At 49.0% G+C, this 26,333-nt stretch overlaps 1 protein-coding gene and 1 long non-coding RNA gene across 2 annotated transcripts; both read right to left on the bottom strand.

Moving 5' to 3' along the window:
- Positions 1-1,248: 1,248 nt before the first annotated feature.
- Positions 1,249-11,988, bottom strand: cunh15orf39 (chromosome unknown C15orf39 homolog). The gene is made up of 3 exons (XM_042343142.1): positions 10,956-11,988; positions 9,196-10,827; positions 1,249-4,111 (listed from the first exon to the last, which is right to left on the bottom strand). The coding sequence occupies exons 1-3, from the start codon at positions 11,986-11,988 to the stop codon at positions 3,117-3,119; spliced, it is 3,660 nt and encodes a 1,219-aa protein (XP_042199076.1). The 3' UTR covers positions 1,249-3,116.
- Positions 11,989-15,087: 3,099 nt separating this feature from the next.
- Positions 15,088-17,475, bottom strand: LOC103189145. The gene is made up of 2 exons (XR_006085669.1): positions 16,781-17,475; positions 15,088-16,292 (listed from the first exon to the last, which is right to left on the bottom strand). It is a non-coding gene; the product is annotated as an uncharacterized LOC103189145 (long non-coding RNA).
- Positions 17,476-26,333: the final 8,858 nt, after the last annotated feature.

Below are 26,333 nucleotides of genomic sequence, written 5' to 3'. Positions count from 1 at the left end.
CCACGATAAGAGGCGAGAACAAGGTTTGCTGGCTTCAGAATCAAATAGTCATCTTTGCTCATAATTTGCAAAAATAAAGGTTTGGACTATGAAAGGCACCAGGACACCATAGGAATCTGACTTGTGTAAGTGACAGGTCGTGCATCAAATGAGGGAGGGATTGAGTTGATCTGGTTAGTTGATTGAGAATTGCAATCGCATGAGAGCATGTAGCAATGACATAGCTAAAAAGACAATCATTTCCATCGATTCCAAGTGTGAGAGACAGTGGCTCCAAGGCATTTTTATACAAGTGTCAGCCTGACTCAATGGTAGTGATAAAAGGTTGAATTATCTTGGGCGCATTTGATACACTCTCGCTGCAGGCATGAGGTTGTGGGTTCAAGCCTCAAATCAGGAACCAGGAACTCGGTCTTAAGTTAACATTCGATTGCCGTGCTGGGAGGGGGGGAGCATTGCATTGTTAAACTTGTCATCTGATGTCAGATAAACCATCTGCCTGTTTAAGTAGACATTAAGATCTCAGGGGACTGCGCAAAAAGAGAAGGGATTTTCCTGATTTACCGGCCAACAGCCCCCACAAAATATAATTGGATCATTCACTCCATGGCTGTTTGTGGGAAATGGCTGTATGCAATTTGGCTGCCACATTCACCTACAAAAACCCACTGCACAAAAAAATCCTGTGAAGCATTTTGGGATATCCTCCTGACCTGAAAGGCACTATACCAAATGCAAGTATTATTATTTTATAAGAGGGTAATCAACGACTGGAACAGGGTTGCCAGGAAGTGTGGTTGAGGCCACGACACTGGACTCATTTAAAAAGCAGCTTGATGCTGTGATGGGGACATGGACGAGGGGAGAAACATTAGGGTGGGTGATCTGAAAGGATGAACGTTTGAGGGATGAGACGGGACGGGCCGAAAGGCCTTCTTCATGCGAACCGATCTTGTGAACTTGTGATGATTCCAGGTTTTTGTGTGGCGATTGATTGGAGAGGAAAAGAGTTGCTGTGCAGTAATGTTGGATTCCTCTGATCTCATTCTTCAAAGCATCTCATCAACGATGCAAAAAAATAAGTCCTTCCAACATGGCAGTGGATAGACAGACTGCATCTGCACTGTGTTCCTTTCAATGCAGTTCCCACATCTTAGGAATGTTGCTCAGAAGGTATGAAATGCATGTGATGAGCTCGAGCACAATTTTTGAAAGAAAAATACAAAAGAAAGACAAGACACGTTTTGATCACTTTCGAATCTTTATACAAAAGTTACACAGTTTGCAACGCGAATGGTTACATCTCAAACCTGCCTTTTCCACTTCCAGGCACATAGTAAACAACAACTTTGAAAACATTTAAACTTGAATCTTTTTTTAACTTAACTTATGAAACAAATTGCAACGAGTAACAAAAAAAATGTATACACTCTTGAGAGAAACACTTTAATTAATGCGTGTGTGTGTCTGATCAATGCCCAAGTTTAGCACGGACTGGAAATACGAGCAGTAAACATGGAAATACATTTGTCTCTGGAGTTGATTCAACTGAACCCCTGATAAAGAGAACCCAAACTATTCTAACAAATAATGCTAATGGAGTCGGGGAAACTGAGGGGAAGAACGGATGGATTTAAGGCAGCAATGAGACTACAGGGTTCTCAGCCCCCTTCCAAATCTCTTCAGTCACCTCTTTAAAGGGAAGGGGGGAAAGCCCCAAGAAGACCTTAGTCCTCTGAGCCCCAACCTGCAGGCCCCCTTCTCAACCATCTCCTAATTTGTTGGTGGCACCCGCCCACTTCTGGTCCCGGAGGGCTGCTGATCGGGGGGGGGGGGGGGGGCACTCACCTGTGATTGGCCAATGGACCTGTCAGTCAAGCCAATGGATCGCCAGTCTTAAAAGGCTTGACTGACAGATCCATCGAGGTGAGGACAACCCAACAAATTTTACTCAGCCCCCACTCTGCACCCCCCAAAATGAATATTTTCGTCCACCGCCTAGGATTATATTGCACTTTTGGGTGTAACAGTGTTGCCAACAAGTGGGAAGAGATTCCACTAGGGTCTAGGCTTCTCCTCTTACTTAGCATCTCACAACATCCCCAATCTGGCTAACTCGTGGAAACAAGAGCCTTGGTCTTGAAGCCAAGTTTTCTGCAAAGTACTTTTTAAGAAAAAAAACCAAGAAATGTGACAATTAAGAGGAAAATCTAAACCCGGGTTGAAATTTCCTTCCAACACAAGAACAGTCAAAAACTCTGTTGAACGACCGACAATAAATGCAGAGTTTTGCACATAGGCATAGTTTTGGTTCAACTCTGCTAGTGTTTTGGTCCGGCGAGCTTTCCCGCTGCTAGGACTTTGGCTCCTGGGGCTAACAGGAGCTGAGTGCTCAGTGGACAGCAACCAGCCTGCCCCAGTGAGCTCTGCCAGTCTTCCTTGCCAACTCCGCAGCATTAGGAACTAGCAGCATAAACACAGCTTCCTCGTCACTATTGCACCCAAAAACACTGTTAGTCCAGCACCGCCCAATAGGCGGAATGTCAACCTTAGACAAACAACACAAGTGATTCGCAGGGAAGCAAAGTTCAAGCAATTTATCATTTCCACGTGGACAATGAGGTTAGAGTCGGCTTTGAAACCTGTTAAAAAATATAAATCTGTTTTAACTTAAGAGGTAAAGTGTAGGGGGTGTGCATGGTTGGGGGGGGGGGGGGGGGGAAAGGGAGAACATTGAACGATTACAACAAGGTCAATGCTGTTGACAAGCTACACGCCAGTGTTGCGGCCGTGAGTTTTACAGTGAACCCATAAGGTGCTGTGCACAGAACTCTATGTGTTAAGGATAGGGCAATCCTTTCAATCCTTTCAACGGACCAAATGTAGCGTTCCCGACCCGGGAGAAGCAGCTCGATTGTCACTTCAGGCTGAAGGTGATCTTCGCAATCTGTAATCCTCTCGAGTCGAGGGGCGATCGATCAACGCAAAAATCTCTCTCTCTTTCTTCCCTGTCTCCCCACCCCGCCACTCACCCACCCCGGGGGAAAAAAAAATAAGGAATATTTACTCGAGTCTCTTTTTACATCAAACTTTAAAGAATTACGTTCCGTTTTAAGTTACACTTCCACCCTCACCCACCCCTTTGCGTAATCGTGTAGGAGTTCGAGGTAGTACTGCCATTCAGGTTCGCTGTCGTATTTCACCTCGTACACGGTCTTTAAAGGGTTTGGGTGCTTTTCGTGCAATCGGACCACCAGACCTTTGTACCAGGACTCTGATTTGTCGCTCTCCTCATAGAGGTGTCTTATGCGTTTCCCCACCAGGTTCGGATACTCCATCTCCCGGTGTTTTGCGAGGGCTTTAGGGTACTTCCTGCAGGTCGAGGCAGTTTTCCCGGTGACTGGGGGCTTCAGGGTGGTGGGCCGGCACGCGGACAATCGATGCGGCCTCTGGAATTTCAAGCGCACGATTGAGCTGCGGAGGTGCAGCACTTTGGACGTGCTTCTGGTTGGCCTCAAGGAATCGGCCTTGGCATTGTTCCTGTTCAAAACGCGACATACTTTGGTGACTCGGACAGGACTGGAATCCTTGGCTTCTCTCTCGCCCCCATTGGGGGTCACGGGTTTGGTGAGCGCCAGACTACTACTGTTTTTCTCACAGTTAGGTGTAGCGCTGGCTTTCGCCATCAACAGGATCTTCCTCTTCCGTAACTTCCTGTAAGATGGTTGGGGCGTCTCGGCCTCCTCCGCCTTCACCTCAGGGGTACTACCTCCATTGCTCCGCACGCCGGAGGGGCTCTCTGAACGCTCTTTAACCTCGTGCGCGCTCTGTGGACAGCATGCGACACGCGGCATCTTCGAATTCACAGAGCAAGGTATGGCCAATTTCCAACGGCGTTTGGTTCCTTTCACCCTGAGCCTCGAGCCCGTGACGCTAACGTCTTGCTTCTCCTGCGTGCAAGACGGGACGTCCGATACACTCTGTGGTTTTGCCCCAAACTCCCCGGGAGGAGGGTCCGACGGCTGATTGTTGCCGACGTCATCGCTGTTGCTCGGATCAGCAGGAGCCTGAGGGGGATCCGTGTCCTTCAGGTCTTCATCAATGTCGTCACCTGATACAAGAAATAAACAAGGAGACAAACAGTCGACCATTAGTCTCTCAGACAGACGACAGATTTACGAAAGAAGAAAAAAGAGAGAACGGTCAAAAGGAAACAAAATAAGAGAGATCTACAGGATTCAAAACACTGGTTAAAAAATACCTGCAAGGGAGCATCTAGATCACCACGTGAAGACAGATCTGCAAGAAAATTTACAGTCATCTTTAACTCTGAATACAACACTTAGACGTCTAATATACTCTCAACAAAGTTGGGGCTGATAACGTTACTTGCCTGGGAATCAAGGCAAAGCCTGAATGGTAGAACTATCAAGATACTCTGAATCGCTCTGTGGTCTAGACTGAAGCCATCAGATGGCAAGTCAATTGGCTCAAAGAGGTGTTATTTTATTTTGTATTATTTTATTTTAAAAGGAGGCGGTGGATCCATTGAGGATGGAGTCAGGAGGAGAGGGAAGAGGCCATTGAATAAAGATGGCCCCAGAGTTTGCAATCAAGTTCATTCCTCTCCCAAAGGAGATGCTACAGACCAGAAAGGACTTCATCTCAACCCCTGTTTTCTCTACAGAGTATCCACTGCTGTTTGTGGGACACTGCTGTGGGCAATTGACTGTCGCATTTCACCCACAAAATATTCAATTAACTTTACAGTACATTCTCCCACCTTGGCCTAGTGAGTAAAGACAGCGAGAGCCAGAAGGTTCCAGGTTTAAATCCTCGTCTGACTTGCTCTCGGGCATTGCTTGAGCACAATTAGCATCGGGCTAACAAAAACTGTTCCAATTCCAAATGATTAACTGATGACCCATTTACTGGAAAGTTGATGCTGTGTGGGCAGGTTGAAATGTGTCCATGAAAATTTAGAAAAAATAAATATCTGCTAGAAATTTAGTTTCACTTGTACACAAGTAGGAATAATAATAATAATCCTTACATTTGGTACAGTGCCTTTAACATTGGGAGGATGTCCCAAAGTGCTTCACAAGAATATGCTGTAAAGTCTTTGTGACCAAACTTATCTCTCGTCCTGTAAAATCCTTGTAAGGATTAAACATATTTACGACACCAAGCAGTTTTAATGCTATCAGAAAGCATAGATATTTATGACACACAAGAAGCCAATCGTGTGTGTGTGCTGGCTCCCTTAAGAGCAATCATTTCAGTCCCATTTAACTGCCCTTTCCCCACATTGATATATAAGAAAATAAGAAATAAGACGAAAAAAGACAGAGGCCCATCTAATTTGCCTTTCCACCTTCCTGGCAGTTACACGTCTCAAACTACCTATTAACTATATCCCACAATGTTATCACCTAAAAGAAAACTTGATACGGTATTTGTCCAATTCTTAGAGGTGAATATGAATTCTGCCTCAACCACCCTCCAGAACATTCCGTATCCACTCAATCCACAACTGCCGCGTTTTGCTCACAAAATATACAGTCAATTCACAGTCGACAGTATATCCTTTGAAACACTTTGAAAACGTCTCACAGACGTGATAAGGCACTATATCAAATGCAAGGATTATTATATTATTACTGTGCAAGTGAAAAAAAAGTCCTACTCTCTCCGTTTACCCCTTTACTAACTATCAGAATGATGCCTGTAGTTACTTAATATGGTAACTGGGGCAATTCTTTTTGTTAAAATGTACCAAAAAACACAGGCAATTGTTTGGCTCATTGCCTTATCTCATCAGGTCAAATGATTCATTTGTGAATTTCGTCAATTATTGGCCAGGCTGTGAGAGAACTCTTTGTTCTATTACAAATCTACGTCATGGGATCTTTATATGCATCCGATCTGGCAGACGGGTGTAGTTAAATGTCTCATCTGAAAGATGACGCACCTAACAATGGAGCGGGCCCTTCTCTAAGACTAACGTGGGGTTTAAACACACAACCTTCTGACTCACCAAATGGAACCCAAACCAACAACTTGAAACACAAAGCCACGGTCGAAGAATCCACCACAATTAGCATTTTACACCCAAGACCATTAGCTGAAGCTCATCATTTGAAAGAAAGCTGGAAAGCCAACAGTTTTTTAGTATAAAGAGTATTTGTTCACAAGCCCAGGCTGTTTGAGGAGACCTTTGATTAACATCCACCAGCAAGCAAGAAGATTTCAGATAGAAGTCGCTTAAATTTTACCCCAGCAAAGATCAGAAAGGATGGATTGATGTTATTTTTAATCTTACCTGTTTCCCGCAGTTGGTTGCACACAAATTAAGCTAGGTGATGATGTACCGTGCCAACAGCACCTTGTACACCACACGTATCCCTGACACACCAGAATTATTACACAGAACGTTACAGCTCAGAGACAAGCCATTCGGCCCAACTAGTCCATGCTCGGGTTTTTATTCCACACAAGCGTCAACCTCCCACATCTCTCTCTATCCGCTGATAATTGCAGAAGAGATTTGACAACAAGAAGTTACATTTACACAGCGCATTTCACGTCAGGAGTATGTCCCAAGTTGTTGGACCTTCAGGGGTTTGGAGCTAGAGCAGTGGATTGGGATCGGGTGGGGTGGGGGATTCACATCATCTTGACGACTAATGGCGACTAAGTAAATTGGGCATGTTCACGCTGGAGAAGCGATATGATTGCTGTCTTTAAGATTCTAAAGGGGCCAAACAATGTCAGGGAGAAGGACTCTTCATTTTATTTTGTTTGGTGTCTGTTGTTCCCTTAAAACTGCGCTGTGGCTGGATTATTGCCACCGTTTAAACACTTGCTGGCATTTGTCACACTTCAGTTACCACCAGGCACCGGCTCAGCACAGACTGCAGAACGAGCTCAACGCCCACGAGATTCAGGATCAGAGCGAATGCCCCGGCCACTAATTCCATTTGGGGAAAGAAAGACGTTGGCAATTTCCCTCGTCAACTTTGGTGCAAGGTGTAGAAACTGTGCAGAGAAGGACAGTTTTTTTTATATATCAAAGGCTAAAATGACTAGCTAACTGCTACGCATTTTAACGCGTCATCAAAAACATTTATGTAGCGCCCCCCCTTCACGCAGGGTAAAGTTCCAGACGCTTGACAGTGGCAGAATCTGACCCCGAGCTGAGGGGGTGGGGCAGGGAGGGAGAGGGGAGGTGACGATAAACACGATCAAAAAGGTAAGTCTTTAGGTGATTTGAAGGTGGGGAGGGAGGGGGGTGGGGCGGAGAGATTGAAGGAGAGTTTCAGGGCGTAGTGACTGAAGCACAGGCACCGATGGTGGAGCGGAGGGCACGAGGGACAAACGGGAGGCCGGAGGTGGCCGAGGATGCTGGAGTGGGGGGTAAGCAGGTCGGAGAGAGAGAGAGAGAGGTAGGGAGGTGCGAGAGCATGAAGGGGTTTGAAAACAAGAGGATCTCGGCTCTGTTTATGCCCTTAGAGGAAGGCTCTCTCTCTCTCTTGAGGGCAGACAGAACAACTGATGTGCGTCAATTAAAGAGCTTGAGGAGAGAAGGCAAAGAGCAGCATTTAACCCTTTTGTAAACGAGACAAAGCTTCCAATTTAATTGAAAATTACTCGAAAAATTCCACCACCGGATCTGGCAGTTCAGCGGGGAACCCGATCCCGGAATCATGAGCAAACAAAGAGACTTCGCTGCAACGTGCAAAGCCCGAACAAAGAGAGACAAATAATAAGCCGCATTTTCACTGAAGCGTTAATTCCGACCACACCCCACCACAAGATTCCCTACCCCCCCCCCCACCACCCCCCCACCCTCAGCAACAGCTGGACTCCACTTCACAATGAATCTGTAGCTTTTTCATCACTCACAACCTGTAGGATTTTGCCATGTTCCTCTTCACTCTCTCGCTCCCCCCCACCCCGCACCACACTTTTTTTCACTGGAATATGCTTCCACTGGCATGGTTGCTCTCTGGTACCAAACTTCCCCCCCCCACCCCCCGCTAGCATCCATTGACCATGTGCGAGTCTTGGCAGTTAGTGTCAACAGATCACTCAACTGTAGGTGGCTTCGCAGTCGAACCTGACCGCTTCCCACCTGGCTGCCACACAAACAACAACACATTACATTTGTATAGTTCCCTTCGCGTTGGGAGGACATCCCAAGGCACTGGACAGTCAGGGATTTGAACCTGAGCTGGGGGTTGGGATCAGGGAGGGTGGAGGGCAGGGAAGTAGGATGGTGGCTGAATGCGCTGTTGAGGAGGAAGGTCTTGAGGAGGCAAGGGAGGAAGCAAGACAAAAGGACTGTGAGATGGGAGTTCCAAAGGGTGGGGGGGGTGAGGAGCTGAAGTCTCGGCCGCCGATGTTGGAGCAGGCCGGAGCCCGCTGAGCGGAAAGGTTGGTACACACACACACACACACACACACACACAAAAACCAGTAGAGGGACCGGGAGGTAGAACCCTAGCTGGCTTCCCTCTCCCTAACCCTGGGATGATACATCATTGGTTGTATTGGTGTGAAAAATGATTTAGAGCTGATTTCCAGTGTCTAGTTAGTGTAGGAGGACTATTACAAGATCTCTGCACCAAAAGAAATGACCAATGATTAGTTCGTACAAGTTAGTGGCAATTTTAAATCCGTCTTTGCTGCAAGGTACAGAGAGAACGCTTGCAAAGGCGCAGCAAGATACTTTGAAGGCCGGGTGCGGATTCCCCGGGAATTGGCGTGAAAAGCGATTAACACCAGGACCAAGCCGGCAGAGAAGGTGGGAAGGAGGGCAGGACAAGGAGACAAAGTGGTTGAGGAAGAGCCTGAAGAGGGAGAGACACAAGAGATTTGCATGCAAGCACAGTCGAGTCAGGAGCAAAAGAACAATAGAAATTCACAGCACATTCAGCCCATCGTCCCTGTGCTGGCACGTTTAAGAGCAATGCTTTCAATCCCATTGAACTGCCCTTTTCCCCCACATCCCGACTGTATCTCTCTCCTTTTTTTAAGCTATTTATCCGGTTGTCTTTCGACAACCCCTATGCTGTCGACACGAACATCAAAAGTCTTGGATGTCATAGTTATGGAGTCACAACCTGCAGCGATCGATTGCTACCCTCAGCACACCCAAGGTGGAAAGGAAAGCAAACGGTACAGAATACTCACCGAGGTGGACTTTCAGACAGGAATGCCAGAGGACATTCAGCAAGTCGGGATAGATGTCGGGCAACTGTTTGAGGGATAGCAGCTTGATGAGCCTGGAGGAGCATCGCTGGAGCTGCAACTCGCTCTGTAGCTTCTTCTCCTCTGACAGGGTCGTGGGCCGGAGCTCGATCTTGTGCTCTTGGAAAACCTGGTCGATCATAGTACCATCGAGTTTGGAGAAGAGCTTCTCCTTGATCAGATAGATGGGGATAAAGATAGCCCCGGCCCGGATGACGTGCGGGAAGGGGCATCTCCGGGTGAAGAGGTAGGTTTCCAGGTGGGCAAGCAGTTTCTGCAGGGCGCTCTGCACCGGCTCGTGGTGCAGCCAGATCTCTTTGGACTTGGACATCTTCAGCAGCCCGTAGTTCTTTGTTCCGTTCTTGGATTTGGGTGAAGATCGGAGCCTGGGGTTCTCTGTGCCCTGGCTCTCCTCGGCCTCCACGTCCCGCAGGCAGAGACGCAGGACATCCTTGGAGGTATCGGTCACCGACTGGGCCACCATGCTGCACAGCGACTGGTGGAGACGCATGAAGTAGGCCTGGGGGTCGCTGTGCACAGACTCCCCGTTGTCGGGCACGAGCACCTTGCTCTCGCTCGGGGGAGTGGCGGGCTCCGGCTTGCGGCTCAACATGGACTTGGGCAGGTCGGGCAACAGCAGCTTCAAAGGTCTCAGCTTCAGCGACAATGGGACCAGGAGATCGACCGAATGAAATTTAATAGGTCCGGGCACCTTCTCGGCTGGCGGGGCTGGCGGGGCTGGCGCGGGTCTCAGAGTCTTGTACTTCTTCAGGTTAACGTGCCCTGTCTGTGACTTGGTGGCCTCATCGGAAGCCTCGCCTGCATTCTTCTCGCCCGGCTCTGCAGGCAACGGCTCTCGGCTTCCGGGTCGCTCTCCCTGGCTCGCGAGCTCGGTGACGACCTCTGGCAGTTCAGCGGGTGCAGCCGGTTGAGGGCAGGCAGACTCTTGCTTGGCCCCGGGAGAGGGGGAGGAGGCGGAGGATGAGAAGCAAGAGGACGGGGCCGGGGATTGCCAGGCGGCGTTCACGAACCGCAGTTTGCTTCTCACGCTGAGGTCCAAGGCCGTGTCAGGTTCCGTTCCGTTTTCCGCCGCGAGCCGAGCGTGCGGGCACTCACAGCTTGACCCGGGCATAAGCGGCAAGGGGGGGCACTCGCCGCCGGGCGGAGGTCCCTCGTTTTGGAGCCGGCCGCTGGGCTTGAGAGAGAAGTTCAGTGCTCGCGGCTGGAACTCGGAGCGAGCCCTCGCTGGGCCGGCCGAGTCGCCGGCCTCACTTTGCCCGCGTCCGCCCGTCCCGTCGAGGGGTTCCCTGCCCCCCTCGAACGGGTACCCGGTGGCCATTTTGGACGCCGGCCCGTTGGAGGCCGGGCTACTACGCCTCTCGCAGTGCAAGTCCTCCACGCCTTCCCCGCAGCCCGGAATCTTCCCTTCCTTGGCGCAGGTGCACTCCTGGTGCAACTGGCATTTCAGATGTTTGGTGAAGATACCCGAGGCCTCCAGGTAGGCCTGGTACGGCGCCAGGCTGAAGACGTTGTTGATGACGGGCATGGGTGGGGAAGCCGGGGGTTTCGACTTCTCTTCAATAACGGGTGAGGAATTCGGGCCGGGGGTTTTCTGGCGGTCCCGGCCACCGCGAGGGGATAGCTCGGGGGTGGAGTTTGGCGGCCGCCCGCTTTGGCCTTTGCGAGTTCCCTTCTCAACTTGCCAAGCGGGGACGGGTCGTAATCCAGGCTGGGCGGCAGGAGGCAGGCGCTCACCGAGGGGTCGTGGACGGCGGGTTCTTGCAACGGGCGGGGGGCCGGAGGGAGAGCGGATTTCTCTCCTGCCCCCTTCACGTGGCTCCCCGACACCACGGGGTGGAAGGCGCTGTGCTTACTGAGCAGCTGGCAATGACCGGCCTGGTCCTCGTCGGGGACAAGGTCGGGCGGGCTTCGGCGGCACCTTTGGACTTTTTGGGCGTCGATGATGACCCGCGGCCGGAAGCGCAAGACGTTTCCTGACGGAGCGTTGGGAGGGGTGTGGGCGCAGTCGTCCCGTTGCGAGGGGGCGCGAGACCCTTTGGCTCGGGTGGAGGCTTGGCGCGCCAAGTCCGGGGGCTGGTAGGCGGGCGGGATCAAAGGCACGGTGGTGGCGGTGGGGGGGGGGCCGGGGCTCTCGGGCGGCAGCACATGATAGTGCGGAGGCAGGTACCGGACGTTGTCGGGAAACAGGGGGAAACTGCCCGGGTTGTGCCGGTTGGTGAACAGGGCAGTGGGCATAGCAACCTGTCCGCTGGAGGCCGGGTACTCCACAGGCAGCCGGTAGCTCTGCGGCTGGAGGGAGTAATGGCCGCCGGTTGGCTGGCTCGAGCCCTGAACTACTTTGAGCTGGACGGGTCCTGGGAACTTGGGGGGCGAGGACGTGCTGTGGTACAGAGGGGGCGGCACCCGGGGGCAGTCCGCCAGCGAGTAAGGCTGCATCGAGATTTTCTGCAGTTCCTGGAGGCTGTGCACGGGGGCGTTGATGTGACTCGACCCATCCACGCTATCGTAAGACAGGGCAGAATACCTGGGGCCCTGCAGTAGGTTCCCGTTGAAAGCTCCGTAGCCTGGAGCCATCGCGGGGGGCATCCCTCGCGCTTCCTTGTGTTTCCTCCCGGCCGAGCTGACCTGCCTGGGCGCAGGCTCCGAGGTGTTGTCCACGGGAGGAGGCAGGTGACTGTACTGTAGTTGACGTACCCGGTGATTGTCGCCTGCCATCAAGCAGCTGGAAGATGCAGGAGGGAGGGCTCGCCACTCGGCGGTCTCCTGGACGCTCCGGTGATAGCGATCTGCGGGGTTCTCCAACGAGCAGCCGTTGACGGGGTAACAGGCTCCGTTTCTGTAGACGGGTTGCGGGACAGCTACGTTCATGCAGCTGCGCCCGGGAGATAAGACGGGGGCGCGGCAGCCAAGTGGCATTTGTCCCCGGGGGACGGGTGTAGCAGAACGGGCGGGTTCTGCCCATTCCTCAGATTCTCTTGACGTTCCACGAACGTGACCCATTTCAAACGCACGTTCATCAAATCCTTGACCAGGTCAACCTTCCTCTTCTCGCTGGCAGCCGACTGGTGAGTGGAGGGCCTGCCCTCGGGCTCCACCCTGTACAAGTGGTCGTTGGGTTGAGGACCATCGCCGGGCGGTTGGGCATGGAGATGTGGATTCCCCACGTGCGTCAAATACTGTGGGGGGTGGTTCCACACCGTGGGCAGGTCAGGCCCTTCGCGGTTGCGCAGGTGATAAGCTAAGTACGTGCCTGCGTATTTCAGTGGATTTTCAGGAACGTACGTGGTTAGTGGACTGGGCTTGCAGAGCTTCGGAGACCCTGCGAGGTTGAGTTCCTTCTCCAATCGAGGCATCTTGCTCCGGATCAGCGATTCCACGTACTCCAGATTTCTTTTATTGGCCATCATGGTGCTTCGCGTTCCCCTCGTTCGCTCTCTCTCCGTCAGACGAAGGAATCGAGGCCTGACCAAAGAAACGAGAGAGAGTGTGTTAATGTATACGCAGGTTGTTGGGATAGAGCGATCACAGCAAATTAATAATAATCCTTGCGTTTGATACAGCGCCTCATCACATCTTCGAGACATCTCAAAGCGCTGTAAAGTGAATTGGCTGTATTTTGTGGGTGAAAGATGGTTAATTTGTGCAATATGAAGAGACCCTGCTCTTCCTTCATGCTTTCAGCCTCCCCCACCTTCCTTGCCCACCCCCCCACCCCAAAACTCAGGGAGCCCAGTGAGTCACGTGAAGCCCTTAGCAACATCTTCCCAAGGTCAAAGGCGTTGTACAAGTGTAAACTGCTGGTGTTGAATATACCTTTCAGGCCATTAATACAGTCACATAACTCTTCTTTACAATTCGTACAATCGGCCAAGTTGTACATTCACCCGAGGCCCATTCAGGTTCCTATCAAAACACCTAGATTTCTTTGCACGACTCATATTAATCACCTCCCAACTCGTAACCCTGCGCCCCAACCCTCCATTACTCCCGCACTTACCGGCTGCCTTAAATCGCGGGAAACATAGTGTTGATCAGTCGCCACAGGGGCAGAGAACTTAACTCCCCGCAATTCAATGTGATCACAACGCTCGCCTTTAAGTGCGCGTGCGGCGACGGGTCGAGGCGCATTCAATCGCAGGAAACAGGCTTGACCCGTCGTCGCATGCTGGCTGCATTGAATTACGCTCGCGCAGTGTAGATTTTAGATTAAATCGGATTTTAGACCATTTACACTTTGCCTGCAACTTGGAGACTTTGTGCAAGTCATAACAACAACAACTTATATAGGGCCCTTTTATATGTGGGGTAGCGTCACAGAGCCTTATTAAATGTCATATTAAATGTTATGGTCACGACTGATCCGACTTGTGTTGAGTCTTACTGTGTACAGCATTCTTTTCCTCCTCCGTTCAGAAAGGAAGATTTTACCCTTGTGCTGGTTTAATGAGGTTCCCAGCTCAATCGTCTAAGAGTGACAGAAAAACTAATCTGCGGCAGTGAAACTTCTCATTGATAATGGCTTGGATTTTTTTTAAAAATGATGCCGTAGGCTAACAGACCACTTCAAAGCACAATCACTGGGCTGCCAAGACCTCAATTTCCTCTCATTAGGAATTACAATACAAGGACACAGCACGGAGGTGAATCACAGACCAATCTTAGCTTGGCTGATAGCAATCTCACGACCAACAGTAGTTTTGCGTGATTAAAAGATAATCGCATCTTTCAGATAAGACGTTAGATCTAGGTCCCACCTGTGTCTGTTCAACACTGTACACTTTTCTTTGTGGGACACAGCTGTGCGCAATTGGCTGCTGCGTTTCACCCACAAAACACACAGTCACTACATCCTTGCTTTGACAAAGAGGTGGGGTTAATGAAACACATCACCTCTGGCTGAAGGTTTACTGAACCAACAGCAGATAGCACTTGGTAAACGAGCGGCTTCAAGACACCAAATCCAGTACTTGGTCCCATTCATTGCACAATGAGCCAGTTAATCCCCTGGGATGGGGGACACCCATTTGTGACCCCCATTTTACAGAGAAGGGAGAATTTAGTCAAACAGCGAAACGCTAAATTTAACATCACAGTGGTTGGTGGAAAAGTCCCATTTCCTCTTCAGTTCTTGACCTCCCCCACCCCAGCACCACCAAAACAAGTGTACACCGGCCGTCAGTCATTTCTGGTGACTAGAAAAAAGTGCAGCGAGATTCTCCCATTATAACTCAACGCTCAGCTCTTCCAGAGCCCAGCAGGTTAAACTCTGGCTTCGTTCCTCTCTTTTTGCATCACCGTATTCTCGAGCTTCTCGTTCACGTGCTCGCATGTTGTCTCAACACTTTTGCGATCAGCAATCCGTCAGTCACTTCATGCCTGCTTGTGGGACATTGCCACACGCACATTGGCTGCCCACATTAATCAACAAAATGCACCCTCACTGAGCTTTAATAACATAAGCCTTGTGTTTCATACATCTCAAAGCTCTGTTAAACTTGCCCCATTCCCTCCGAAGAGCTTACACGCTCGATCCTGAACAACAGGTGTACACAAAACGTAAAGTATTGGAATTAAGGTTTATTACAAAGGTTTTGGTGATCAGCTCTACACATGTGTAAGGCAGAGCTTCAGGATTCTCTGACTGTTTTGCTTCCAACAATTATGGAACTGCTCCTTTCTTATGTTCCATTTCTGTCCACTGCAGAACTCTGAAAACAGAATGATCTCATCTCCTTAATCACAAGGTTCCCGGTACCAGGCCTCACCAACTAATGAGCATTTCGATGATCCGTCAATGTTACCTTATCTTTCCTCTTATTAACTAGCACACATTCCTCTGGTCGGCTTTGCATGAGTGTGTCCCAAGGCTACATGTAGCTCATCTTTTCTTCGTTCCTCTCACTCCTGACTGCATGCTTCGCCCATTGATAATCAATTAAAAAAATATGGTCACTCAATCTACGACTATTTATGGGACACTGCTGTGTGCAATTAATTGGCTGCCGTGTTCGCCCAGGAAATATACAGTCGATTCAGTTTACAGTGTTTTCTGTGAAGTGCTTTGAGACGTCTCGAAGATGTGATAAGGCGCTATATCAAATGCAAGGATTATTATTATTGTGATATGATCCATCTGGTCAACTATCTGTGTGGCCTCCCTGTGACCTAGTGGGTTACCCCTTGCAGCACCGACATATCTGACAGCTCTTTGAGACATCCTGCTGACACGTTAAGGCACTGAATCACATGTAAAGCTTTATTATCATCAAATACGCAATGTCAATCACCATTTCATTGATTATTCTGAAGGAGGTGAAGGGCCAACACTTGGAGCTGGGTCAACTATCGACAACAATATCACCACGAAAGAAGATGAGGATAGATTGGCTTCATGGCAACCCAAATTCCCACTGTTTTAATCACACATTATAGAAAATAACCTAGTAAATCAGTTGCAAATGTGCTCAGGTAATCTAGAACGTTTCAATAACCTGCATGAGGTCAAAAGCCTCAACTGTGTGTGTTTTTTTAAAATAATACATGCTTTCCAGCATTCCCAATACACAGTCTCGACCTTACACTATAGCCTGTGAAGGACATTGAGAGGTCCTGCTAAAGAAGAGCCTTTTCTTGTACCGTTGCCAAATGTGCAGAGATGAAGGTGAACCACACGAGATGCAAGTCCAAATCAATGAATAAACCTGATGAAACTATTACAACTCTTTCAATGCATCCACTGCGGTCAAGTGTGAAAATCTGCCGCTATGCCAAACCACCACAAGGTGACACACTTGTGTCTCTGCCCAGGCTTTTCGCAATGTTCGTTCAACAGCTTAACAAAACCGACCAAGTTTCAGAACAGAATACAAGGAAAGTATTTTTCGCTGCATGTACACAACGTGGAGAAAACCCAAGCTTGTTGACGGTCAACAGATCTCCCTGTTCTCTTCAGAACAAAGTTTGGTGCAAGAGAACCGAAGCTTATTTTACTCTCCTTTTGGCAGTCGCTGCTGGGTTAACTGTAATAAGAGGGAAGAGGCAAGAATCTTAGAAACAGAACTAGTAATGAATCAACGTAGTAATCGAGATAAGACAGTTCCTTACTCACACCATTTTCAGTCAACTTTTCAAACAAGTCCTATTCCTTATGAGTACTAATGCTGCAATATAAATACTCAATGAACAAAAGTGCAAACAAAGAGTGAACACACAGAACAGGCCAGGACTTAGAAAAAAGTACCAATGATCTAGTAATGCCCTTGGTATTGTATCCTTGGTTTGTGTGTCCCTTTCAAGTCGCAACTTGCAACGCAAAAACGACTTCCAACAACCTTCTTCACGTCAGAATATTCACTCGCTCGCCACACAGAAACTGGTGGATTATTAACCCTGCGATTACAAGCCACGGGGAAAGTCAAGAGGTTGAGAAAATCCTTGTCCAAACAGCAAAGAACACTTAAAAACAGGGGAACAGAGGGAGGGAGAGAAAATAAGTTGCGGCACGTACCATTATAAACAGGGACTGACTTGCTCCATGATTTAAATCCCACGGATAAGATTTCAAACAAATCAAGGGATTAATCGAAAGGGGGTGGGGGGGACTTTAAGAATCTCGACCCATGTTAGTACTGTGGCTGACGCTATAACAAATGGGATCTCAGCCTCAGTTGCTTGTTTGCCAAATGCAGAGCGCGCTCACACACACACACACACACACACACTTGTGACGGCACTTACAAGGAGCAGCCAATAAGCAGTTGCCAAGTACTCCTCTTTGAAGAACAAAACTGAGCAGAGATTGCGAGGTTTGTTCCAAAGCCCATTCACTGGTTACGAAGACACTGCGTTCCGAGAAATAGCGAACCCTGTGGCTCTCCTCCCCCTCCCCACCACCAAGACCGAAAAAATGTTAAGGTAAAATTTAGAGGCACACAGAAAAATCCCACAGAGCGAAAGTAGTTAAAACTCGGCTTTCTTGCCTGGTGATTGCTCTCTCGGTTTCAGCTATAGGTTTTCCCACCTCTGGTGACATGTGAAACCAGTCTTCTCACTTTCATTCCTCGCTAGCTGTATTTTCAAATGAACCAAGTCATTCGGATGAGATGTTAAACCCAGATCCCGTCTGTCTGTTCAGGTGAAGGTTAAATATCCTATGGCACATTCCGGAAAGAGAAGGGAGTTTCTCTCTCTCCCCTGGAGTCTTGCCCAACAATTCCCCAGACAATGGTCACTCGCTCCATGGCTGTTTGTGGGCCATAAGAATTTGCCGGCAAAAGAAGACCAAGGTCCATCCACTTCGCCTTCCACCATCCTGGCAGTCGCTTGACATGTGGTGTCCCAAATTGTGTGCAACCGGCTGCCACAATATGGATCCGAGCAGAGGGTTGGGATCAGGAGGGGAGGAGGGCAGGGCGGGTACGGCTGTGAGGGTGGCCGAATGCGTGGTCGAAGAGGGGGGTCTTGAGATGTGCCTTGAAAGAAGCAAGGGAAGGAGGGCGGGCGAGGCGGAGGGACTGCAGGGTGGAGTGCCAGAGGGTGGGGGCAGAGCGGCTGAAGCCCTGACCACTGATGGTGGGTGGGCGAAGCGTGAGACATGGAGCCCGCTGAGTGGAAGGAGCGAACAGGTTAAATAAATACTGACGTGTTGCGTTCAAACACGGTTTTGTTTTAAACCTTCTCAGTTGCAAGAGGCTTGCTCACGTGAAGGATGCCATATAAACGTAAGCTCCAAAATTCAAGGGCGCCCTTTCACAATAGCAAAATAACAATGTTTTGCGGTTTGATAAAGAGCCTTATCACACCGTCAAAACATCTCAAAAGGGCTCCTCAGCATTTGCTGTGCATTTTGGCGACTGTATTTTGCAGTCTGCGCCCAGCAAAGTCCCACAAACAGCCGGGAAGTGAATGACCAATTTTATCTGATAAACTCCCGGCTCTTTAAGAATAGTGGCACAGGATAATAAAAAATGTGTTTGACAGAGATCCTTATCACGTCGTTGGGACATCTCAAAGCGCTTCACAGAATACACTGTAAAGCGAATTAATGGTATATTTTGTGTGCGAAACGAGATAGCCAATTGCACACAGCAGCGACCCACAAACAGTCGTGGATTGAGTTGACCAAGTTATTATTATAATTGAAGGGATCCGCCAATTGACTAACAACTACTGCTGGATAAACAGAGCATGCATGGGCGAGTTGCTTTTGACATGAGAGCCATGAATTATCAGAATGCATTGTTCTGCTATCAAAATATTAATGTGGAAACCTTGAAGAAAGGGGTTGTTGACTGCATTCGGAATCCGAGATAATCAAGCTCACTGAGGCATTTGCTCGAGCTTATCGAGCGAAACCTTAGGCAAGTTTCAGTAAGTAGGAACCTGGTTTGTCGGTCAATTTGCGGATCGCTTTCCGTGGGTAATAATTCCCCCCAAAACAATTTTGTCACTCAATTCACCACTGTCTGTGGGACGCTGCTGTGTGCAATTGGCTGCCGCGTTTCACCCACAAAATATACAGTCAATTTACTTTACCGTATATCCTGTGAAGCGCTTTGAGACGCCTCAAAGGCATAATAAGGCGCTATATCAAATGAAAGGGTTATACACCAGCCACAATTATAGTCTCCCCTACGTGTTTACTTAACCTTTTTTTCAACTCTTAACTGCAGGATCATCTGGTTTGTTTCACAAGATGCAGTCTCCTGGTTTTTATGATCTCACCTAACTAAGACAATCCCATTTGAACATTCCTTCTCTGCATGGCGGCACTTGTACAAACAAAGACGTTAGATAAGGAGACTCGGATTTCTTTTAAGCATGACCCTAAAACCATCTATTTATCAAACATGGGCACCAACTACTCAGGTTCTCTCACATGACAAAACACATCTGGTTCCACATCCTCATCGTCCTCGTTACCATCCCAAACCGAGCGAGGAGAAGATGAGAAAATTATCAACACAAGCTCAGTGAAATGTCCATCAGTTTCAATCACGGTCAAACAGTACCAGTACAGTGGTACACACCCGTAAAGCGTCAGAAACAATTTATTATAATAATCCTTGTGTTTGATACAGCGCCTTATCACGTCACTAAGTCATCTTAAAGCGCTTCACACAACACATTGTAAAATGAATTGACTGTATTTTATGGGTGAAACGCAGCAGTCAATTGCGCACAGCAGCGTCCCACAGACAGCCATGGATTGAAGTGACCAAATTATTATCAGCTTTATTTTTTTTTAAATTAGTGGGTGAATTTCAACCACATGTGGTTATTACAATACTCCTTGTATTTGATAAATCGCCTTATCGCGTCTTCGAGACGCCTCAAAACGCTTCACAGGATAAGCGAATTGACTGTATGTTTTGTGGGCGAAAAGTATTGGGCTCTCGTTCCTTTAGAACGTTACAGCTAACAAAACACACCCGCTTGCTTGCGTGCGTGCTTACTTACGATTCTGAACCTGAACAAGCAACAGAGCAGTCAAGTCAATAACTCGGGAGAACGGAGTTTGCACGTGCCTTGCACGTGCCTGGAGTCAGGAGACTGCCACTCAACACAAGATCTCAACGCTCTCCAGACTTTGGTTCCGAGGTCTCCTTCCCCTGTCTTAAGTCTTTGGCTCAGACCCAAGCTTGCAGTTTGTATCTCTTGGCAATCACCCTCTCCCTTTATGGTATTGGTAGCCTCCGGCCGAGCCAGGTGACACACCATTCCTTACGTTTCAGGCTTTCTAATAGGCTTGTGCTTGCAATCTGTATCGTTCCGCCTGTTATTTTGTCCCAGGGCTCTCGCTACAGCATGGCCCGTCCACAGGAGAAACTCCTGTCGCTACTTATTCTGTTCTCTGAGCTGCTAACGGTTCCACTTCTGTACAATTAGAGGCATTAAAACTCACGCAAGGCTCGTCAGAGCAGGGGCCTCGATTTAACGTCTCGTCTGAAGGACGGCACCTCCGACCCTAACCGTGCAACACCCCCCAGCGCTGCACTGGAGCGAGAGCTTAAGAGTCTATGTGACTCCGACGTGCAGCTATGACAACTGTCTTGACTCAAGAGACGAGAGAGCTATCACAGATGACACCCCAAGCCAATGAGGAAATTCACACGTCACACGGAGAGGAACAAAGGGAGGTTTAACGTCTCATAATAATTAATAACAATCATAATAATCCTGGCATTTGATGGAACTCTTCACAGGATACACTGTAAAGAGAATTGATTGTGTATTTTGTGGACGAAATATAGAAGGACAGCACCTCCAACAATGCAGCACTCCCCCACCAGCACTGCACTGGAGCGTCTGCTTAGACTATGTGAGCTCAAAGTGAACCCTGGCGATGGATTTCCGCACGTGACAAACCTATTGTGATCTGCCTGATCCACAAGAGTAACCACTGAGTAGCGTCATGCCAATTGGTTGCTTGCCAGCAGGGGACGCAGCATCAGTCCATGGCCGTGGGTCCCCGTTGTTGCTTGTGTTTGAAATAACGTTACATTCCTGGTGTCAATGGACAACCTCCTCCCTCGCTGCAGACACTCACTGGGCTCGGGCTTGTGGCACTGGTTGGGTTAATCAGGAAGAGGTGTGGAATGCAAACTCAACCATTACTCATCCTGGAGAGGGGATAACAGGACACGTGTGGTGTCTGAGTGATGCAATATCACATTACACCTCTGAAACTATCTGACCAGCCCAAAGAAAAACACCCTGGAGCGGGTTATCTTTAGATCCAGACAGTCTGGCTCGACGGGGGGCAGAACAGTACTCGATTCCTTGCCAAGCTCCATTGGCTCCCAATTACCGAACGGATCGGTTTTAAGATCCTCTCTATCGCTTTCAAATCCCTCCATGCCCTCGCACCTTCCCACCTGCTAACTAACCCCCTAACCCACCACCACCTTTTGCCTCCGCTTGGCTGGCTCCAGCCTCCTGTTTGTTCCTCGTCCCCTCCGCTCTACCATTGGTGGCCGTGCCTTCAGCCACTACACCCCCCAAAACTCTGGAACTCTCTCCTTCAACCCCTTGGCCGCCTCCCTCCCCACTTTCAAATCCCACCTAAAGACTTTCCTTTTTGATCGTGCTTACGGTCACCTCCCCCCCACTCCTCACCCTGGCGCGGGGTGGGCTTACTGTCCAGCGCTCCGGGGTGCTACCTCGCGTAAAGTGCGCTACGTAAATGCAAAGTGTTGTAGCATTGTTGGAAGTGCCGTCCTTCGGATGAGACGTTAATCTCTGTATCTATTCAGGTGGACTTTGACGATCACACGTCATTAATCCGAAAAGAGAAGCGAGTTTCTCTCCCCCGGTGTCCTAACCACCAATCCCCCAAATAAAATTATCGTTCACTTACTTCACGGCTGTTTGTGGCACATCGCTGTGCTCCGACTGGTTGCAGTGCTCGCCTGAAAAAAAATACACAGTCACTACACTTTACAGCGCTTTCTGTAGAGTTCTGCAGTGACGAGAAAATGTTTGGAAACTGTGAAGCGCTTTGAGACGCAGTCCTGACGCGATGAGGCAATTGACGGGATATCAATTGCAAGGATAATTATTATTAGTTCATATTTCTGTCTCTGTGGACGCAAGGACCCAATTTGGCCACCGCAAGCCTAGCCCCTGAGCTGAAAGTTTCTGAGTGCGGCTTGAACCCATAATCTACTGAGTGGGAGGCGAGTGTGTCCCCGGCTGAGCTAAGGCTGACACCTACAGTGGGAGGAAAGGGGTTGATCAGGTCAAATCAGACAGGTCCAACAGTTACAACAACTTACTACCCTTCACACGGGGTAGGATCTGAGCGCTTACGTTATTGCAGAACTGAGAAGAATTCCATAGAACGTTACAACACGGGCGTAGCTAGTTTGTGCACCGCGGTAGAACTTAAGCTACAGTGAAAACTGATACCAAGACAGCAACGACAGCACCTGAGTTCAATTCCAGGCAGAGGGCGAAACCTTGGGCAAGTTTCCTTACTCCGCACAGAGCCTAATAATAATCCCTCCAATAATAAAACAATAATAAATTGGTCATTTTCAACCCACGACTGTTTTTGGGACATTGCTGTGCGCAATTGGCTGCCGCGTTCGCCCACAAATATACAGTCAATTCACTTTAGTGTGTTCTGTGAAGCGCTTTGAGACGTCGAGAAGAACGTGAAAAGCGCTATATATGTGTATATAAAAAAAACGACAAATGCATGATTCCACTTGTTTGTGCACGCAGAAAGAAGGGACATCAAGCTCCAAAGGTAGATGTTCGGCGGGAGGAGAAAAATCATGAAAATAATTAATACTTGCTTCTCATGAAATGTCTCGCAGCACCTGGTAGGTTTCTGACCGTGAAGTGGAGTGACTGTGCGTTTGCAGCCCATTAAATAAACTGGGCGGGAGTCCTGGCCAGATTGGGGTGAGAGTGAGTGGCGGATTCATGTCGAAAGACCAGGGAGTGTCGAACCCAGTTGCGATGTGCGATTGCTCTTGATGACCTGAAGCTCAACACGGAGTCAGTGCGGCTTTTGCTTAGCAAGCTTTATTTCACATATATATATATATATGGGGTGCAGAGCAGTAGCAACGACTTTCTTCTAGTGCTGCTCCCTACTCTGCACCCCAAATAGATGAAAACATCTCACCTTTATACAGATCTCATTGTACCATGAGTCATTCAACAGTTCTGAGGAGACGTTCTAAATTGATTACTATACAACGTCCTGTCTCGCAAGAGCTCTCGAGAAACATCACAAGGGTGTTAATCTGTTTTAGGTCAACATGAGATAGTCACCTTATATTTCAATAGGTTGTTGTAAAAACTTTACAATAAAATGCTTGATCTTCCTTTTGGCCTTTCATGCATATGGCCTGCTTAATTGCTAACTTTGCACCAAAAGACAGAATGAGGTGAATTTGCCTTCCACAGGAGGTGGGAAAGAACTTCCCAAAGCAGCAACGGTGCGTCAAACAACTGAGTTCATTTCACAGCCCTCAATGCCTGCAGGCAAACAAGACTGGACCAGGGTTCCAGCTCACACACACACACGAACATTGTTCAACATAATTAGTTACAGTTCGAAAGGCGGTGTGACTTATTCAGGATGTGTGGTTAGGTTTGTTCCACACTTTGCTGGCTCATAAAAATGAATAATCTACCAAAAGGAGATAGACGGAGCACAGAAGAAGGCAATTCAACCCATCGTGCCTGTGCCGGCTCTTTGGAAGAGATTCCCAATCCATCCCACTGCCCCGCTCTTTCCCCACATCCTTGTAAATTACCCATTCAATTCCCTTTTGAAAGTTGTTATTGAATCTGCCTCCAACATCCTTTTAGGCAGCGCATTTCAGACCGTAACTACTCTGTGTGTGTAAAAAAAATATTTTGCCAAATATCTTAAATCTGTGTCCCCTGGTTACTGGTCCACTCGCCTTGGCTCCGGCTTCCTGCTCGTCCCTCGTCCCCGGCACCATTGCCGGCCATTACTCCCCGAAACACCTACCAGAGGAAACAGTTTCTCCCGATCTACTCGATCAAAACCCCTCACAATTTTGAACACCTATATGGTCTAATCCCAGCCTCTCTAGTCCGCCCATATAACTATCATAACATTCCGATAGGTCTCGTCATTAAACCCACCCTGGCCTGTTGGACGATAACGATTTTGCAAAGTGGATGACTTGCTGCATCTATACAACGCCCTTCACTCAAGACTATGCAAACTCCCTGCTTGTTGTCCTCCCCAACTCCTCCCTCTCCACAGGTTGCAGATCATCCAGAGGTCTGCAGCCCGTGTCCTCTTCCCCCACCAGGCTCCGTGACCCCATTACCCGCATCCTCGCCCAACTCCACTGGCTTCCCATCACACAGAGGATACAGTTCAAGATCCTAGTCTTCACCTTCAAAAGCCCTCTATGGTCTTGGTCCCCCTTACCTCTATACCTCCTAACCCCCTACCATCCTGCTCGCTCCCTCCCCCACCCCGCTCACCCCAGCCACTGTGCCCCCACCCTGTGGAACTCCATCCCACAGTGCTCCCGCCTCGCTCCCCCCTTGAATCCTTCAAGACTCGTCTCAAGACCCTACTCTTCGACGGTGCCTTCGGTCACCCTCCTTCCCCGCCCCCACCCTCCCCGATCCCGACCCCCAACTCGGGTCCCAACCACCGCCTTGGCACGTCCTCCCGACGTGAAAAGGCGCTTTGCACGTGCAATTTGGTTTGTTTGTTTCTAGCGTCTGACAAGTAATTTGTTACGTGAGAGAACAGACTGTACTGTCACGTAACAACACGTACACAAACTCTCTCAGCAATGGAGCAGGTGAGAACCTTGGGAAGTATTCAAAAACATTTAAAAAATTATTTGGTCACTTCAATCCACGACTGTCTGTGGGACGGACGCTGCTGTGCGCAATCGGCTGCCGCGTTTCACCCACAAGGTATACAGTCAATTCGTGTCGCAGTATATTCTGTGAAGCGCCTCGAGACGCCTCGATGGCGCTGTACACGATAAGACAAATCTTGCGTTGACCTTATTCCCAACAAACCAACAGCTGTTCCTTTTTTTTTCCTGCTCAGCCGGTAATCTTGACACAAGTGGAAACCCCATCACCACACTTACGAGTTCCAGTGTCTGCAATGGAACGCGCACACTCTCTCTATCTCTCCCCAGGAGGGACGCACTCTGCTTACCTAATTCCGAAGGTATTAGGCGCATTAGGTTGGCGAGAGCCAAGGCTTAGGGACCACTGAGTATGGGTTGAGAGCACTGTCTGGCAAGCTTCTCGCTGCTCGTCCAGCTCGGACCACATTAAAATGCGGACTTACTTCTTAACCACTTCTGCAATGTGGAGGCCTGAAAGCTTCCTGACCCAGACACCAGTGGGTGGGGGGTGAGAGGGGAAGGAGGAAGAGAGCACAGTTTGGCAATAATAGAGTCGAGACTGTGCACGAGACAAGGTCATAAAGTTGGGGAGGACAAGTTTGCAGGGCTATGGGGAGAGGGCGGGGAGGTGGGATTTTTGGTTCTGTTCAAAAGCTGGCACAGAACAGACACGATGGGTCGAATGGCCTCCTTCTGTGCTGTGCAAGTCTACGATAACAAGTGGGACAACAGCTCAAGTCAAACACAGCAACACATGAGGGGGAACAAAGATCCCGTTTGTTCAGGAGCTGTTGTTGGTTTGTTTGCAGGTCGCCTGCCGCGGTTCACCTACAAGATACACAGTCTGCAGCAATACACACTTTGCAGTAATTCCACCACACGAAGAAACAGTCGATTCACCTTTACGGTATATCCTATGAAGCGCTTTGAGACCTCTCAGCGACGTGCTAAGAGGCTGTAATTAAATGCAAGGATTATTAATATTATTATTACTTTTGCTATGAGACGTTTCAACAACCACAAATTCAATTTGTACAGCGCCTTTCACGTCGAGAGGACGTCCCGAGGTCAGGGAACCGCACCTGAGCTGGTGGTTGGGATCAGGAAGGGTGGGAAGGGTAGGGGGTAGGAGGGTTGACCCAAAGCACGGTCGAAGAGGAGGGTCTTGAAGGAGGCAACAACAACAACTTGCATACCGTTGTCTTCACTCAGGATAGACTCGGTGTCCGGGCTAACAATCCCCCATTGCTGACAAGTAAACCCTCTGTGAGATTACACCAAGTAAAACCCCGCTGGTTCACGCTGCTTCTTGCACAAGCTAACCCACTGCTGTCTGCTCTTCCTCTTTACCAAGGAACACCTCGCCCGCCCTGGCTGGCGCCCGCCTGCCCCTGGTGTGAAGAGAAACACCCACTTGCACTGCAGTGTGTCGCGCCAGCGCATCTAAACCACAGCGCGAAGATTGTCCACTCAATTCAACACCACTGTACAGGCCGGCAGGGCTCATCAATCGATATTAATCCTTGCATGTGATACTGCAACTTATCACGTCTTCGAGATGTCTCAAAGCGCTTCACAGGATACACTGCAAAGTGAATTGACTGTATATTTTGTGGGAAAAACGCGGCAGCCAATTGCACACAGCAATGTCCCACAAACAGTCGCGGATTCAGTGACCAAATTTTT

Source organism: Callorhinchus milii, unplaced genomic scaffold (genome assembly GCF_018977255.1).
Source record: "Callorhinchus milii isolate IMCB2004 unplaced genomic scaffold, IMCB_Cmil_1.0 Scaffold22, whole genome shotgun sequence".
In the NCBI taxonomy this organism is placed as follows: Eukaryota; Metazoa; Chordata; class Chondrichthyes; order Chimaeriformes; family Callorhinchidae; genus Callorhinchus; species Callorhinchus milii.
This window is presented reverse-complemented; position numbering and strand designations above follow the sequence as displayed.